Raw genomic sequence first — 16,756 nt, 5'->3', positions numbered from 1 at the left:
AACTCCAAGCTAACTAATGGTGTGAAGCCCCACAGTGGTTGCAGATATTTTCTAACACATGGAGGTGATAACTGTAGCTTATTGGTGGCTCTTTTTGATGAGAGCAGCTGTACTTGGGGTTTGGTGAATGGTTCATGAGCATTTGTTTGATACAGAGATGGTATATAGGCCCCTGAAGCCTATTGTATTCTTAGCTGAAAAGATTTATACTAACTAAAATAATGTGCAGCCTAAATAACACAAGTGCTGTGGAGTATACTAAAGAAGAAAAATTAATCCTTCCATTAACAGTTAGTCTTGGAAACTCACACGGGCACTTCGACCCTGTCCTATGGGGTCTCTGGGTCAACATTGACTCAATGGCAGTGAGTGAGAGGGAAGCAGAGGGCATGTTAGATGCTGCTGTATGTGAGATGCTTTCAGCTCTGCTGTTATAGCTGGCTTAGGAATGGCAAGAAAGTTCAAGGGCAAAGTTCCTCTTTAGAGAACTTTTAACCCACTCTCAGTACTCTAGTTCTTTTATCTTTAGATGAAGATAAGAGTAAGAAGTCAGTATATTAAGATATAAGGAAAACGGATTTTTGCCTTTTCGTGTCAGAGCTTTGAACTGCCCATGAACCAGAGGAGGCATGCATGTGTATGAGGTTAGGGGGTTGGCTGTTTGATGTGTGGGTTTTTTGTGTAGATGACAGTGAATCACAGCTAACATATATATATATATATATATATATATATATATATATATTTTTTTTTTTCCCCTTCCTCAGCTGGAGAGATTTACCAGCATAAGAAATAAGAAGGAAAAAGAAAAGTCCAATTCTGCTCATAGAAATTCTTCTGCCTCATACGGAGATGATCCCACAGCACAGTCACTGCAGGATGTTTCAGACGAGCAAGTGCTGGTTCTCTTTGAACAGATGCTGGTAAGTGCCCTACCTCAAAAGATTGCTTCTTGAAAATGCACTTATGGGCACGGAGAGCCTTTTGTTTAGTGTACGTTCTCCCTAAGTAGTCTTTCATTACAAAGAATTCCCACTTAACAGGGAACTTTGTAATAATAATCTTGTTAACTAAGAGACTAGATAGACACATGCCAGTCCATAAATTTGGAATCCATGAGTTAAGCTTGGAAACATGTTGTCACTAGCTGTCCTCTTAATGTTCTGCCCAGCAACACTTTAGCCACAAAGACACAGGGAGGGTAGACCAATTTATATGATGTAGGAGATCATCCCTGGGATAAGCCAGAACAGACAGAACTGTTGAACTCTCCACAGTGCGCGTGATACAGAGAAGTTAAGGAATGGGAAGGCATCGTTTGTCCAAGGTCCTTTATGGTAGTGATAATGTAGAAAGAAAATTTTCATGTTAAAACCACCCGAAAGCATTAAAGATTGTGAAGGAAAGTCCGTAAGTAATGACGTGTACATGGATGTGACTTACTCTTCTGTCTTCAGCACATGATTATACTAGTGTTAAGTACATGCATACAATTTCATAAGACCAGAGTACTGCATGGGTATGTGCTTACATACTCATATAGAGATTCGTGGCACACTTAATTAAAATTGTAGAGTGGGACACACATTCAAAGCACTATCTTTGAGCTGACACTGCTGTTTCTGACTCTGCAGGCTAAGAGACTTGGCTACTACATGAGATGTGTGTGTCCTTGTTTTCTAAGAGGAAGATGAAGTTGATTGCTGCAGGGCATTGATCTATACTTTTTTTCTACTCCAGTTAGCATTCCGTTTCACCCACATTTTAAAAATTCAGGTCCATTCTGGATTTACTTCATTGCCCATGACTGAACTGGGAGGAACCAGTGTAAAGCCCTGTAAATAAATTAGGCTACATTGAAGATGATCCAGGGGAAAGGTGAGGCTTCCTATCCCCATAAAGAACTACAGTCTCGGAAACCCATGGGGACAGTTCTACTCAGTCCTATAGGGTTACTGTGAGTCGGAATCGACTCAATGCCTGTGAATTTCTATAGAAAATGAGAGAAAGTGGAAGAGCCTGGTAAATCAAAGAAGAGTTTTTAGCACTTCACTAGACAACTTGGTTCTAGTAGGGTGTAGCATTTCAATAAGGAGTGCTAGATCCATAGGATAGATATTACTGTTTTTCAAATGAAGCCAGACATCTGGACCTTGACATGAAGTTTCACAAATATAAAATGTCGATCGAGTCAGAAAAAAACCTAACTTTACCTTTGGGTCTTATGACTGGAGCCAGCACTTTGCAACTTCCCTTTATGCTGTCTGCAAAAGAAAAAAAAAAAACAGTGGGAATTGAGTCAGAAAAACTTCAAATAATTATTTCTTTAGCCTCCTCCCCTAGAAGAAATACATTACAACTATAATTTGTTTTCTATACTTTGCCTGATTTCCAATAATATTCTGTGCTTGTTGAGGTTAAACCTGTGCACCCTAAGGTACTAGACTCAGGCACATGATTATACACATGGTTATATATATTGAGGTATAGCTTCAAGCAGAGCCTTTCCCACAACAGAATTCTCTTAACTTATGTCTGTGGATGGGCCTTTATTTTATCACAGTTTCCATTTCTTCCTGGGAAAGGAGTTAACATAGGATTGAATTAAACATGGGTGAAATGGGCATTTAGAGGCCTTAGTGGTGTAGTGGTTATTCTTTGGGCTGCCATTCAAAAGGCTAGCAGTTTGGAACCACCAGCCGCTCTGAGGGAGAAAGGCAGGGCTTTCTACTCCCTGTAGCAGTTACGGTCTCAGAAACTCAGAGCACGTCTACCCTGCCCTGTAGGGTTGCTATGAGCCGGCTCTGACTCAATGGCTGAGTTTGGCGCTTTTTGTTTGTTTGTTTTTGTGTAATGGGAATTTGGGTCCTAGAGTTAGTGCAGATTTTGCTGGGTTTTGGGTAATGCCAGTCATATATAGTACATCCATCTGGAGAGAAGGGTATTAAGGTCAAGCTTTGGTTCAAAAAATTATGTACTTTGTTTTTAACGATAGAAAACAAATTTTATGTCTATTCTGAGCCCATTTTTTTCTAGGAAAAATGAGCATTTGGTGTATAAAAATATAGGAATTGATACTACAGTGTTCGTTATATTTGTTGTTGTTAAGAGCCGTCGAGTCACGTCTGCCCCCATGCACAACAGACCCCCTCCCCCCACACCCACAACTGTTCCTAAGTAACTGTAGTTAGTTCTAAGGGATTTTCATCATCTGTAGTAGCTGTAAAACCTGGGAATCAGTAAAATTCATTCAATCAATAGGCATTCAACGTACTCATTTCTTCCCTAAGGAGACTAAATATTCATGTAAAAACACGTCCGACATTTGATAGAATTGTTTTTCTTTGTCTTCTAGCTGGACATGAACCTGAATGAGGAGAAGCAGCAGCCTTTGCGGGCGAAGGACATCACCATCAAGCGGGAGATGGTGTCCCAGTACTTGCACACCTCCAAGGCTGTGAGTGCGGGGCGCGCCACGGGAGGCTGCCTTCATCTGGCTCCCCACCTTGGTCTGTTTGTTTTGTGCAGTTCTGTAGCATTTCAAGTTCATATCCATTCTGTTTTTTACTTCTATTTGAATGACCAATCTTAGGAACTTTTTGCTTGATTTATCTTTATGAAGTATGTACAGGGAATGGGAGGAGAAATCCTCAGTCTCGTATAGTTTGGATGTGTGTATCTTTGGTGGATGGCTACCCTAAAATTATTTAAACAGTAGTCTTCGGTTTATGGCTGTGTCCAGTGCTTACTAACGTCTCATTGTACCTTCTGCCTAGGGCATGAGCCAGAAGGAGAGCTCTAGGTCGGCCATGATGTACATTCAGGAGTTGCGGTCAGGCGTGCGGGATATGTCTCTGCTCAGCTGTCTGGAGTCTCTTCGTGTCTCTCTCAACAACAACCCTGTCAGGTGAGCATTTGAAGGAACCAACAGGAGTTGGGACCCAGAATGAGAGCTCAGTGGTAGGTACTGAGCTCAAAGGACTGTCAGGGAAGCGTGAGGATGACCTGGGTTTGGAGTAAAGAGCTGTCAGAATAAATGATTTTTGGTGAATCAGTACTTATTGGATTGATTTGATATTACATGACCTTTGTGTATTTCTTACAGTTGGGTGCAAACATTTGGTGCTGAGGGCTTGGCCCTCTTATTGGACATCCTTAAACGACTTCACGATGAGCAAGAAGAGAGTGCGGGGTGAGAGCTTCTAAGTCTTGTCCTCTTCTAGGTGAAGAGTAGGAGGAGATTGACCCCTTTCTCTGAGGAGAAAACAGCAGTTCAATAAGAAGATGTGGATAAGTGTATATGTTATTTATCGTAAGGGTATCTAGAAGATAAATGATGCTTACAACTCTTAAGAAAAGTGGCAAGGTATTACTGTGAGATACATACCACATAAGATTGCCAATCTCTAAACTTTCACTAAAAACACAATAAAATAATATATTTTAAAAGACTCTTCTTTGGTTGATCTTCGGTTTCCTCTTTTTTAAGCCTCAGCATAACTTTTACTCTGAGCCATTTGCTTTTTATCTGGAATCAGAATGATCTCCCTATATGCATATAAAATAACTGCTCAGAATAAAGCTTTTGTTTCAATTTTTAAAATTTGAAAAAAGAAAAAGACATCGCTCATCTCCCAGTACAAGTTTTAAATCTAGTCTGAAAGTAGAAGTTTTATTTAATCCTGAGCTGCCCTGTGTTCTCGTGTGGGTCATGTCTCATTTGGAGGTATTATAATATACTTCGTCTGTGTCTTGGCCTACATCTAGCTTTCCAGCCCTCTGCAGGCCTGGGACAATTCCGAGGATGCCTTTGATGGTCATAGACTACGCTGGGGCATTCAGGCCCTGCACACCCTGCATCTACCCTCCGAGACGTGAAGTCTTGTAGTGAGGCAAGCAGTAACAGATGGAATGTGGGTCTAATAGACTTTAGCAGTTAGTTGCCGAGTGAGCGTTAAAGGGATGAGTGTGATGTAATACTCAATTCTTAGGAATTGAGAGAGAATTAGATTTAGCCTTTGATGGTAGGGACACCTCGTCAGCTTCCTACTTGTTGCCACTGTTTCAGAATAACGTATCATGTGCCAGACTTCACTCACCTACTAGTTGGAGTGTTTTCACAGTCCGTGTTTGCCGGATTGAAAAGTCAAATGGGAAAGGGATGTGGAATAAAAGGACTTCACTGATTATGTCTTCTTCTTGCAGAAACTATGATAGCCGTAACAAGCATGAAATCATTCGCTGCTTGAAAGCTTTTATGAACAACAAGGTGAGCGTTTTACTGTTCTCATATCTAACCTCCACCTTGAGTCTCATTCTTTCTGTCTAATTGGCAAGCCCACAAAAAATAGGAATATGAAGTTCAAGACTGGAGTGTCTTTGCACACGTGCAGACCTTTGTGGAAACCCCCCCCCCCGCACACACACACACACACACACACACACACTCTCGTGCTTCAGAGACGAGCTTGATTTTCTTTGTCTTTCCGTACTGTCTGCCATTAAACCCTGCCTTTCGTGAGCTGCAGTCGTCATTTGGCGTAGGGTTGCTGTATTCCCAGCTTGGCTTTTTGTTTGTTTGTCTTAGTATTTCAAAGATCTTCCTTTCAAAGGATCTTTATTTCAAATATCTTTCCTTTTACCAGAGTATAAATCTATCTATCCCTATTTATTATTCCATTGAATTGTCTTTTCTTTTTCATTAAGAAGAAATGCTTATTCTCAGAAGACATGGAATTGCCTTGTGTCTGCTAGGAAGTCAGTTTGCCATCCTCGTCTCTCTTTAGCTCTGTTAGGGAAAGTGCTCCAGCTCCCAGCTTGTCCCTGGTGAGGTGCTGTCATCTTTTTTTAAAAATTGTCTTATTAGGGGCTCATACAACTCTTTTCACACAATCCATACAGACATCAATTGTGTAAAGCACATCTGCACATTCATTGCCCTCATCATTCTCAAAACATTTGCTCTCCACTTAAGCCCCTGGCATCAGCTCCTCATTTTCTCCCCTCCCTCCCTGCTCCCCTTCCCTCAAGATGCTGTCATCTTAAAGCCTCCCTTTTCTGTTCTTGTCCTACCAGTTTGGAATCAAGACGATGTTGGACACAGAAGAGGGAATCCTGCTGCTGGTCAGAGCCATGGATCCTGCCGTCCCCAACATGATGATCGATGCCGCTAGGCTGCTCTCCGCTCTTTGCATTCTACCGCAGCCTGAGGACATGTATGTGACTGGAGTGACTCCTCTCTTCATTTCCTGTGCCATCTTCTCTAATCCACAGGGAAGCTGAAGTGCTTGAGGTCTAAGTAATTAGATAATACTGTAGTTTGTCCTAGGTGTAAACACTGTGAATCTTATCATTTAAGATCTCACTGGTTTTCAGAGATTATAGCAGGATGTCTCCTCAGATCTCCATTTGTATCTCTATTGACTACTTTTTACTATTGTTTTTCTTCTCCTGATTTGAAAGTAATACAAGAGTACTTTAAAAAATTCAAACAATATACAAGTATATAATGCAAAGTGTAACGGCCTTCTCTTTTAACCAACTCCTCTAGAGAGATTTCTGTCTTAGAATGTTAGTAACTTAGAGGTTACTACTGTCTTGTAGAACGTTTTCTAAGCATAGATAAACATACTGTATTTCTTAGATTTTTCTTTTTATTAAATACTTTTATTGGGAGCTCTTACATCTCCTATCACAATTCATATATTCATCCATTGTGTCAAGCACATTTTTACCTATGCTGCCGTCATCATTTTCAAAGCATTTTCTTCCTACTTGAGCCCTTGATATCAGTTCCTCATTTTTCTCCCTCCCTCCCCCACCTTTCCTCCTTCATGAACCCTTGATAAGTTATAGATTATTATTTTCATATCTTACATCATCCTCTGTCACCCTTCACTTACTTTTCTGTTTTTTTTTCCCCCTGGGAGGGGATTATATGTTGATCCTTGTGATCAGTTCCCCATTTCTCCCTCACCTTCCCCTTATCCTCATGGTATCTCTAGTCTCTTTGGTCCTGAGGGGTTTATCTATCCTGGAGTCCCTGTGTTGCAGGCTCTTATCTGTAGCAGTGTACATGTTCTGGTCTAATCCGATTTGTAAGGTAGAATTGAGGTTATGATTGTGGGGGAGCATTTCCTTGATCCTAAGGCAACTTCTATCACCTCAATAGATGGTATTTTAGAACTCAGAAAAGAGGTTTATGCTAATAAAACTCATTTTATGAATAGATTTTTGTTTTCATGGAGGGGTTTTGTTTAACAAAATTTGAATCATATCATGCATTCTTCTCAGTTTTTTTTTTAAATTACTTAATAGTAGTTCTTGGATGTCCTCTGTGCCAGTACTTATAGATACACCTTATTATCTTTAGTTGTTATTTTGTATTCCATAGTGTTTATGTACCATAATTTATTTAATACTTCTCTGATAGTTAGACTTTCCCCAGTGAGATTGCCCATCATCCACCCTACCCCACCCCCAGCAGATTCTGACCTCTACTCAGATGATAAAAAGAAAATTGCACTATTATAATGTTACAAAGAACATCCTTGTATATGTATTATTTCACATTTATTCATGTTGGTTAGGTTTCTAGAAGTAAGCCAGATATACATGCATTAAAAACTGATTGGTACTGTCTTCCAAATTTTGTACCAATTTATGCTTCATAGAACAGGAGTCTTAGTTTGATGTCCTTGGATAAAGGAGTCGAAGGGTGTGCTTTTGAGAGTGTGTTTTTCTGAAGAGATGGTCCTTAGTATTTAGTAGATTCTGTCTCCCGCACTAGGTGATGAAGGAATATTGTGAGACATTTGGAGCACTGATAGCAAGCATTCTGTCCCCATGGAATCTTCTTGTAGCACATATATGTCAGCACACCTGGGTAACCCTCTCCTTTCCTTTTTTCTTGGGCAGGAATGAAAGGGTTTTGGAGGCAATGACCGAACGAGCGGAGATGGATGAGGTGGAACGTTTCCAGCCGCTGCTAGATGGGTTAAAGAGTGGGACCTCCATTGCCCTCAAGGTATGTATATCCCCCTGACACTGGGCCCCATAACAGAACGAACAGGAAGAGATTGGGTTCGTTTTACCTTTTAATATAACCACATTGAGTAGTTCCCAACTATATATTGTATGTTTCAAATTTGTTCTTATTAACCTTCTCTCAAGAAGTCAGAGAAAACGGTTTTTCTGATAAGTTGGAAAAAAGACATAGCACCTCTTTACAAGTTAGAAAAACCCAGTGTGTCATCCAATACTTAGAATCATTTAGACCCTGGAACCCTCTAAATTCACACGCAAAACAGGCATCATCTGCACTCCAGTAGAACATCACTCTTTTTCTCTCTCGCTTTTAAAAAATCTTGAAGTGCATCTGGTCCATCTCATTGATGGCCTCAGACTGCATGGAAAGAGAAGGGAATCTTGATTTCTAGGAGCCGCATCGACTTAAATGTTGCATTTTCTTATTAAAGGTGGGCTGCCTACAGTTGATCAATGCTCTCATCACACCAGCTGAAGAACTTGATTTTCGAGTTCACATCCGAAGTGAACTGATGCGCTTGGGACTGCATCAGCTGTTGCAGGTAAGACGCAACGCGTCGTCATCACACAGCCGTGGCTGCTTCCTTCCTGCTCTTAGAGCCTACGTGCCTCTGGGCTAACCTGGTGTGCACTTTATACATTCAGTTGGGAAGTTTGGACTTGTAGCCATGTAGGACACGTCTGAGTCACCCGACTCTTCCTTTTCTTATTGACAGGATCTTCGAGAAATTGAGAATGATGACATGAGAGTCCAGCTCAATGTATTCGAAGAGCAAGGAGATGAAGACTCCTATGACCTGAAGGGACGGTTGGAGGACATTCGCATGGAGATGGAATATCCTTTTACCGTCTGGGTTTAAGACAGATGAGGCATTTGTGTATTCGCTTAGTTGCATCCTGGTATTCAGATCTCTGCGTGGGGATGTGCAAGGGGCCAACTCTAAACAGGCTGCAGGCTTTGTGTTGTTTCAGTGGATAGAGCAGGTGCCTTTTATTTTTACTGGTCTTATTTACCTTGGCATGGATCCGATAAATCAGTAAGCATGATCTGATAGTTTCTATACATGGAAACAGCCATCAAAGTCGGATGAGATTTCCTAGAACATGATAACTTAGCTTATGAAGGTGTAGACCTGGTGTTTGGAGAACATAGTCAAGTCAGGGTGGTGGTGGTGGTGTAATTTGCTTTTTTGTATGTGCCCCTGTAATTGAAAGGAATAATTTGGTCTCCTTTTTGGAATTTGCCACAAGTAACTTTAAGGCATTTCTGTCTTAGTTTCTATACTCCTTGATCTTTAAGCCAAGTACTAGGAATCCTCTATCTCCTCACCACCCAACTTACTGATTCCTTGGCCGAAGGAAGTTTATGGAGCTTAAAGTTTCTGGTGATGTTTATGGGGGAACAGTTGTTAGAGTGGAAGTAGCATCTTGCTACTTTCCCCCAGCTTCTTCAAGATTTGGGCAAGCCACTTGTCAAAAACCCTCTAAATACGTGCATTCCTTAGCCCATTTCCCTTTCCACTGACTTCAGTGAAGTGTTCCAGATTCTCTTAAACACGGTGAAGGATTCAAAGGCAGAGCCACACTTCCTGTCCATCCTACAGCACCTTCTCCTGGTCCGAAATGACTACGAGGCCAGGTAGGATGGAGGGCCTGGGATATCTTTACTTTGAGCCTAAATGGAAAAAGCAAAATTCCTAGATTTAAAAATTGTTCTATAAAGAGGGAAAGAAAAGACAAAAATCAGGTTTTACTTATGGTCAGAATTATAGGAGCAGTCAGTCTTCCAATCCAGCTAAAAAGCATCTGGAAAGGTCAGAGAGTACATAAGGTGAGATGTTCTCTCTCTCTCTCTCTCTCTTCTTGAAGTTGATGGCAAAAAGAAGTGGCAGTTTAAATTCCTTTTGGTTACCTTGAAATAGGGATTCATATAACACTGTCCATCACAGGAAGAAAGAATTAAATGCACATTTTTGGGGTGGAAAAAGAGACACATGACAAGCATTTTTGATTATTTGGAATAGATGGGGTAGCTGGTATGGAAGAGGAAGATTTCATAACCTGGCCTTTGTTCTGTTCTTACCCTTCTAACCCTTGGCCCCTTAGCGATTACTGTTAGAGCAGTTACTTTTTCTTTATCCCAAATCTTTCTTACGATTACATTTTGGTTTTCCTTTGATAGCATTGTTTTGTTTTTTCTACAGACCGCAGTACTATAAGTTGATTGAAGAATGTATTTCCCAGATAGTTCTGCACAAGAATGGAGCTGATCCTGACTTTAAGTGCCGGCACCTCCAGATTGCTATTGAGGGGTTGATTGGTAAGCATATCCCTTATCTGATTCCTGGAAACGTCGCGTCTATGTTCTTCCATTGTGCTAAAAATTCAGAGAGCGCATGTTGCCAGTCTCTTCACTCTCCACCAAACATTATTACTTTCTCCCTCTTTAAGGTCACAACCGGGTCTGTGCTAGGAATATGCATATATCTTTAGCTTATTTCTATCTAAGTTGCACATTTTCCAGGAACTTTCGCTATTACCTGTGCTGGTTGCAGTGAGTCATAAGTATTACGTGTAAGAGCTCTTCCTGCTGCCCGTGTGATTGTCTTACAAATAAGCACTCGGGAATGCTATGTTGGATTTAGTTGGAAGTCCCATTTCTTTGTGAGTGTGGAGCGTTTAGACGGATAATGAAAACACCCGGGAAGACAAAGGCCTGAACTCAGGTTGTGGTGAGTGGCTCAGGCCGTACAAGGGAAGATCGGTGTCTTGGTTTTTAGTGCCGCTGTAACAAAGGCTGCCAGAGAGTGCCTTTAAGAAACCAGTCTGTTCTCTGAGCTTAGGAGGGCAGACGTTTGAATTCAGGGGACGTGGCTCCAGGAGAAGGCTTTCTTTCCTCTCTGCTCTGGGGCATGGATGGTCTTTGTCTCTTGTGAGTGTCTACACATGGCCGCTTTGTGCTGTCACCTGGCACTTCTCTTTTCTCATCTCTGCGTTTTGCTTACTTGTTTAATTTTTCTTGTTTCTCTAAAGGAATCAATTTCAGACATACCCTACACTAATCCTGCCCATAACATAACAAAGAATCCATTCCCTAATGGGATTATGATCACAAACATAGACTTACAACACACATTTTGGAAGACACAATTTAATCCATAACACCAGAGTTAGGAGCCTTACTGACCAACTCTTCTCCTTTTCAGATCAAATGATTGATAAGATGAAGGTAGAGAAATCTGAAGCCAAAGCTATAGAGTTGGAAAAAAAGGTGTGTACGAGGCATCTGAAAAATGGAACTGCATCTATCTTTGTCTGAGGACGATGGCCTTTCTGGCCCGTGTTTTTAAAGCATTCAGCACGTCATAGTCATCCCAAGGGGAAAGACTTCCGTCTAGGCTACTCAGTGGAGAAGGTGGTGTGGCCATGATTTTGAGGAGCTAGTGACGGCCTTGTACAGTCCACGGGCCCCATCAGGAAAGAAAGGCACATGAAATGCTTGCCTACTAGTGATGGCTATCTCAGGCTTCCTCGCCGTCGAGCAATGGGAACTGTGCTTTGTGTCCTCTTCAGTTGTTAGGACTGTGATTGTGCTTGGTGGGTTAGTGATCCTGAAGACGACTGGGACCAGACCACCACAGCTGTTCTTGTGAAAAAAATGTTTAATCATAGGGATTTTTAATGTAACTCTAAAAGTACATGGAAATTGTCCCCCTCTCTTTTTACTTTGGCCAGTGTATTAGCACAAAACAGTGAAGTATGAGGACTAAAAATTGTCCCTTTTTGTGAGTTGAAGAGCTTGTTGGGAGCCTGGTTCTTTTCTCTGTTAGCTGGACTCAGAGTTGACAGCCCGACATGAGCTACAGGTGGAAATGAAAAAGATGGAAAGTGACTTCGAGCAGAAGCTCCTGGACCTTCAAGGCGAGAAGGAAGCATTGGATACTGAAAAGCAACACATTACCACTAAGAAGCAGGACCTGGAAGCAGAGGTGTCTCAGCTCATAGGAGAGGTAAAATCTGAGCAGGCAGGGCTGAGTGACCACTGAGGGCCTTCAGGAGCCTCAGGACAGTGCTTCCTAGAACAGGAGTGACTGTCTTGCTCCTAGACTAGAGAGCAGTCAGCTGTTAATGGGTAACCCAGTTAGATACGGCATGGTTGTTGTTGTTTTCCTTTTGGGGGGCAATACGTACACTATAAAATGTAGACAGAATAAACTGGGATTACAGTAACACTTAGAAATAAAGGTCTTCTAAAAATTTTAGGAGTGAAAACTAGCCCTTCATAAATGGGCTAATTTTGGCTATTTTAGTTATATCTGGATAGATTTATCCCCATACATTCCCTGTGGGATTAAAATATTCAAATGATCTTATGCTTCTGTAGTTATGTATTGTTACCCCAGAAACACATATGCTAATTTTTAGAACCAGAACATTTTATTTACTTGACCCTTACATTCCAAAGACAGGGTTTGATGTAAAGATTGAAGTTACATTTTAATGCAGAGCAAGGTGAACTAAATACGTAAAGGCCTGGATTCTCGTTTTACGTCTTGCACTAGACAGCCTTGAGACCACGTTAACTACTTGAACTCCCTGACTCCTTTTGTCCAGTAGGCCGTGGAGTGGAGTTAGATGTGTTTAATGATTCCTTCTGTAGGTTGCCAAGCTGTCGAAGGAACTGGAAGATGCCAAGAAAGAAATGGCTTCTCTCTCTGCTGCAGCAATGGCTGTAGTTCCCCCTGCACCCATCAGCAATGATGTTCCCCCTGCCCCTCCTTTACCCGGTTACTCTGGCACTGGTACTCCACCTCCACCACCACCACCTCCTCCTCCACCCCCTCCTTTACCTGGGCCACCCCCTCCTTTACCTGGGTCTGTTCACATCCCTCCACCCCCTCCTTTACCTGGGTCTGTTCACATCCCTCCACCCCCTCCTTTGCCTGGGTCTGTTCACATCCCTCCACCCCCTCCTTTACCTGGGTCTACTTTCATCCCTCCACCCCCTCCTTTACCTGGGTCTACTTTCATCCCTCCACCCCCTCCTTTACCTGGGTCTACTTTCATCCCTCCACCCCCTCCTTTGCCTTGGAGTGGCATTCCCCTACCTGGGAGTACTGCCCCTCCACCACCTCCTCCTTTGCCTGGAGGATCAGGAATGCCCCCACCCCCTCCCCCTCTTCCTGGTGCCTCCGGAATCCAGCCACCCCCTCCTTTTCCTGGAGCCCCTGGCATTCCCCCACCTCCACCTGGTATGGGTATGCCTCCACCTCCCCCCTTTGGGTTTGGAGCTCCTGCAGCCCCGGTTCTGCCATTTGGATTAACTCCAAAGAAGCTTTATAAGCCAGAAGTGCAGCTCCGAAGGCCAAACTGGTCCAAGGTGAGCATTTCTGTTCATCTCATCATTGTAGACCTCAGAACACCATGTCTGTTCCCTGCATTGTACACTGTACATGTATGGGCTCTCCTTTCTTGTGGCTCACATCTCTCTGTCTTCAGATTCCATTCATGTGTACGTTTATTCGATAAATATTGATTGAACATCTACACCCCAGATAGTCCGTGGAGAGTTCTGTAAACCCTATGCTCTGCGAAAAATTTGAATCCATTATTAAGTTCAAGGTTTAGTCTTTCCTTTGAAGATGAGTCCCATGGTAACACATCGAAGATTATAATCATTTTACCAATATGCAAGCCATTCATAATTGTTGGTCCAAAAGCCATAGATTTATGAATTAGCTCCTACTCTAGTTTCTGAGCACCTCAGACCATGTTTCCATGGCATGATATTATCCCCACTCGGGGTTTGAGACCCCTTTGGTTCTGAGCCAACTTTTTGCTTCCAGCAACCAAGTTAAAATAAAAGAATTTGGGGACATGTTCATAAAATTAACAAATTTGACGGCGCCAAATTAATGTGAAAAATGTAATGTAAAAGCAAGGAAGATGTGAACTAAAGCCCAATCCTTCTCAAACAAGAGGATTTAGAATTAGGAGGTGGGTAACTATTCATAAGTCAGTGTTTCTCAACCTGTGGGTCGCGACCCTTTGGGGGAGGGGTCAAACGACCCTTTTACAGGGATTGCCTGATTCATAACAGTAGCAAAATTACAGTTATGAAGTAGCCACAAAAATGATTTTATGGTTGGGGGGGTCACCACAACAAGAGGAACTGTATTAAAGGGTCGTGGCATGAGGCAGGTTGAGAACCACTGCTGTAATTGAAGATAGTTCTTGAATAATCACCAATAAACAAGCAGGAAACATCATCTCGTGATCCCGCCACGAAGAACACAGCTATTCTCTGTGTCTCAGATTAGTTTTATACTAGGACATTGCTAACCACTAGCTAGCCACCTCTTTTGTCTCTTAATCACTTTTCAGAGCTGAAAAGTACAGAGCTCACCTCCGTAACTCCTAACTCCTTGCATCTATCCGCAGTTTGTGGCTGAGGACCTTTCCCAAGACTGCTTCTGGACAAAGGCAAAGGAAGACCGCTTTGAGAACAATGAACTTTTTGCCAAACTTACCCATATCTTCTCTGCCCAGACCAAGCGTGAGCACCTTCCTCTTTTGTGCAAGGTTTTAGTGTAGAGCTAAGAGTGTCCTTTTTTCTAAATGATCTCCCATCCCCTTTCTCTGAGGTTGAGGGTGGAAGAGAGATGGGCTTTCCCATTAGTAAAAAAAAACTATATAAGATATTTGCATGTTCCGAGACACGGGAGTTAGGGAGGTGTTTTCTATCGGCATAACTGTGGGAGATGAGCTGAGGTGACAGAAGTTCAGGCTGAACCCTTTTTGACGATTCTATTGGCTGGATTCTGCCGTTGCTTCAGGTACCCATCTCGAGACTTCAGCATTTAGTAAGGGTTGGGCAGTCTTAGCATGTCAGGTGGGTGGGTGACTGACTACAAAGAACCATGTGTGATTCTGTTGCTTTCTCCCCTTTCTCTCCGCTCTGATGCTGTCTCCTTTCTGGCTGGCCCTCGGCTCCTCCAGCTTCCAAAGGTAAGACTGCACTCGTCTCCTGAATGTTTGAGAAAGGGTTAAAACCCATTTCATAGAACTTCTCTTCAGAAAACTGGGACTAGAGACTAGGGGTGGATTTTTCATTTAATAGACTTTTGGTTTTTAACTTCCTGGAGTCCAGCAGAACCGTTCACTGTGGCGTTACTTAGGTGGAACTTCCATGTACTTCTCTTTCCTTTGGATGGTGACTTAGTCATCTACTGTTACTGTAACGGAAATGCCAGGATTAGATGGCTTTTGACACACAGAAATGGATTCTCTGACCGTTTAGGAAGCTAGGAGTCCAAACTCTGGTGGACACCAGGAAAAGCATTTTTCCTTAGAGAGGGGAAGGCTTTCTCTCTGCGTCATTTCTGGAGGAAGGTTCTCGTCATTAATCTTCCCCTGGGTCGAGCGGGTCTCAGCACAAGAGACCGTAGGTCCAGAGGACACCCTCTCCTTTTAGCTTTCCTTTGTTGTGTGTGTGTGGGGGGGGTCCCTCTACTCTGCTGGTTTCTCTCCCCTTCTCTTTTGTGAGATGAGACATGACAAAATAATAATAATTGATAAGCGATCAAGGATTCGTGAAGGAGGGTGGGCAGGGAGGGAGGGGAAAATGAGGTGCTGATACCAAGGGCTCGAGTAGAAAGAAAATGTTTTGAGAATGATGATGGCAGAAAATGGACAAATGTGCTCGACACAATGGATGTATGTATGAACTACGATAAGAGTTGTACGAGCCCCTAATAAAATGATTTCAGAAAGAAAAAGATGATAAAGGTGACACCCCAGGGGAACTCCCCTGACATCAGATGAGGGCTGTGGCATGATCAGGGCTGATCATACCGATGCACCTCACGGGAGATGATCATATCATCGTACGATTGCCAAACAGCTGGGAATCGTGACCCAGACAAGCTGACACATATTTTGGAGGGACACAGTGCAGTCCGTGTCAGGTGATAGGAGACAACTTACATAAGAATATTACATTTATGTTGTGTTTTACAGTTTTCAAAGTGCTTTAACATGTGCTGTCCTTACTGACCAGCAAAGGCACCTCGCAAAATAGGCAGGATGTATATTAACTCTGTTCTGTGATAGATATATAGACTCTGGATAATGAGGAAGCTCACCCAACCTCATATGGGCAGATCCAGGTGTCTGGACTTCTGGTCTTAATTTATTTTTTAATATAAGTTGCTTTTCTTATTTAACTTTATATGTTCTCTTTTCTTTAGTAAATTGGTCTATTTATTTTGTCCTTTTCTTTCTTCACTCCTGTGGGTTTGTATTGTGTCTGACAGGGTAAAACATTTAAATGATGTTGCCCTATACTTAATGACAATTATAGCCAAATAATTTCATAGTTCTTTTTGTGCAATTTTTGTTTTCTTCCGAGGTTTATTATCACCCAAGTAATAAAAATTAAGTGTAACTTTGTAGCATTCCAGTCTACCACCACCCCAGCATTTTTAAAGTTTGGGTCTTTTGCTTTGTTTTTCTAGAAATGATTTCTAGGAAGGCGGCTTCACTCTGCTCCAGTTCAAGAAGCCTGTGTGTTCTGTGCGCAGAGTGCTATTGTTAGGTACATCAAATTCCCTTTGCCTCATAGCCATCCCGCGTACAACAGAACAAAACTGCCCGATCCTGCACCGCCGTCCTCGCAGTTGTTACCTCTGAGCCCATTGCTGCGACCTTG

The 16,756-nt window shown here is 42.3% G+C and overlaps 1 protein-coding gene across 1 annotated transcript in view; it reads left to right on the top strand.

The window, feature by feature from the left end:
• Positions 1 to 14,640, top strand: part of LOC142440142 (protein diaphanous homolog 1-like) — a 55,693-nt gene extending 41,053 nt beyond the window's left edge. The window contains exons 3-17 of the mRNA XM_075542698.1: positions 768 to 923; positions 3,356 to 3,457; positions 3,777 to 3,907; positions 4,106 to 4,192; positions 5,206 to 5,269; positions 6,076 to 6,215; positions 7,918 to 8,026; positions 8,478 to 8,588; positions 8,763 to 8,881; positions 9,569 to 9,685; positions 10,251 to 10,366; positions 11,253 to 11,317; positions 11,877 to 12,056; positions 12,707 to 13,426; positions 14,488 to 14,640. Of these exons, the coding sequence (XP_075398813.1) occupies positions 768 to 923; positions 3,356 to 3,457; positions 3,777 to 3,907; positions 4,106 to 4,192; positions 5,206 to 5,269; positions 6,076 to 6,215; positions 7,918 to 8,026; positions 8,478 to 8,588; positions 8,763 to 8,881; positions 9,569 to 9,685; positions 10,251 to 10,366; positions 11,253 to 11,317; positions 11,877 to 12,056; positions 12,707 to 13,426; positions 14,488 to 14,640 (2,370 nt within the window). The remainder of the gene's footprint in view (positions 1 to 767; positions 924 to 3,355; positions 3,458 to 3,776; positions 3,908 to 4,105; positions 4,193 to 5,205; positions 5,270 to 6,075; positions 6,216 to 7,917; positions 8,027 to 8,477; positions 8,589 to 8,762; positions 8,882 to 9,568; positions 9,686 to 10,250; positions 10,367 to 11,252; positions 11,318 to 11,876; positions 12,057 to 12,706; positions 13,427 to 14,487) is intronic.
• Positions 14,641 to 16,756: the final 2,116 nt, after the last annotated feature.

The sequence above is a fragment of the Tenrec ecaudatus genome, chromosome 2 (assembly GCF_050624435.1).
Source record: "Tenrec ecaudatus isolate mTenEca1 chromosome 2, mTenEca1.hap1, whole genome shotgun sequence".
NCBI lineage: Eukaryota > Metazoa > Chordata > Mammalia > Afrosoricida > Tenrecidae > Tenrec > Tenrec ecaudatus.
Note: the sequence above shows the minus strand (reverse complement) of the source record. Positions and strands in the feature narration are given on the sequence as shown.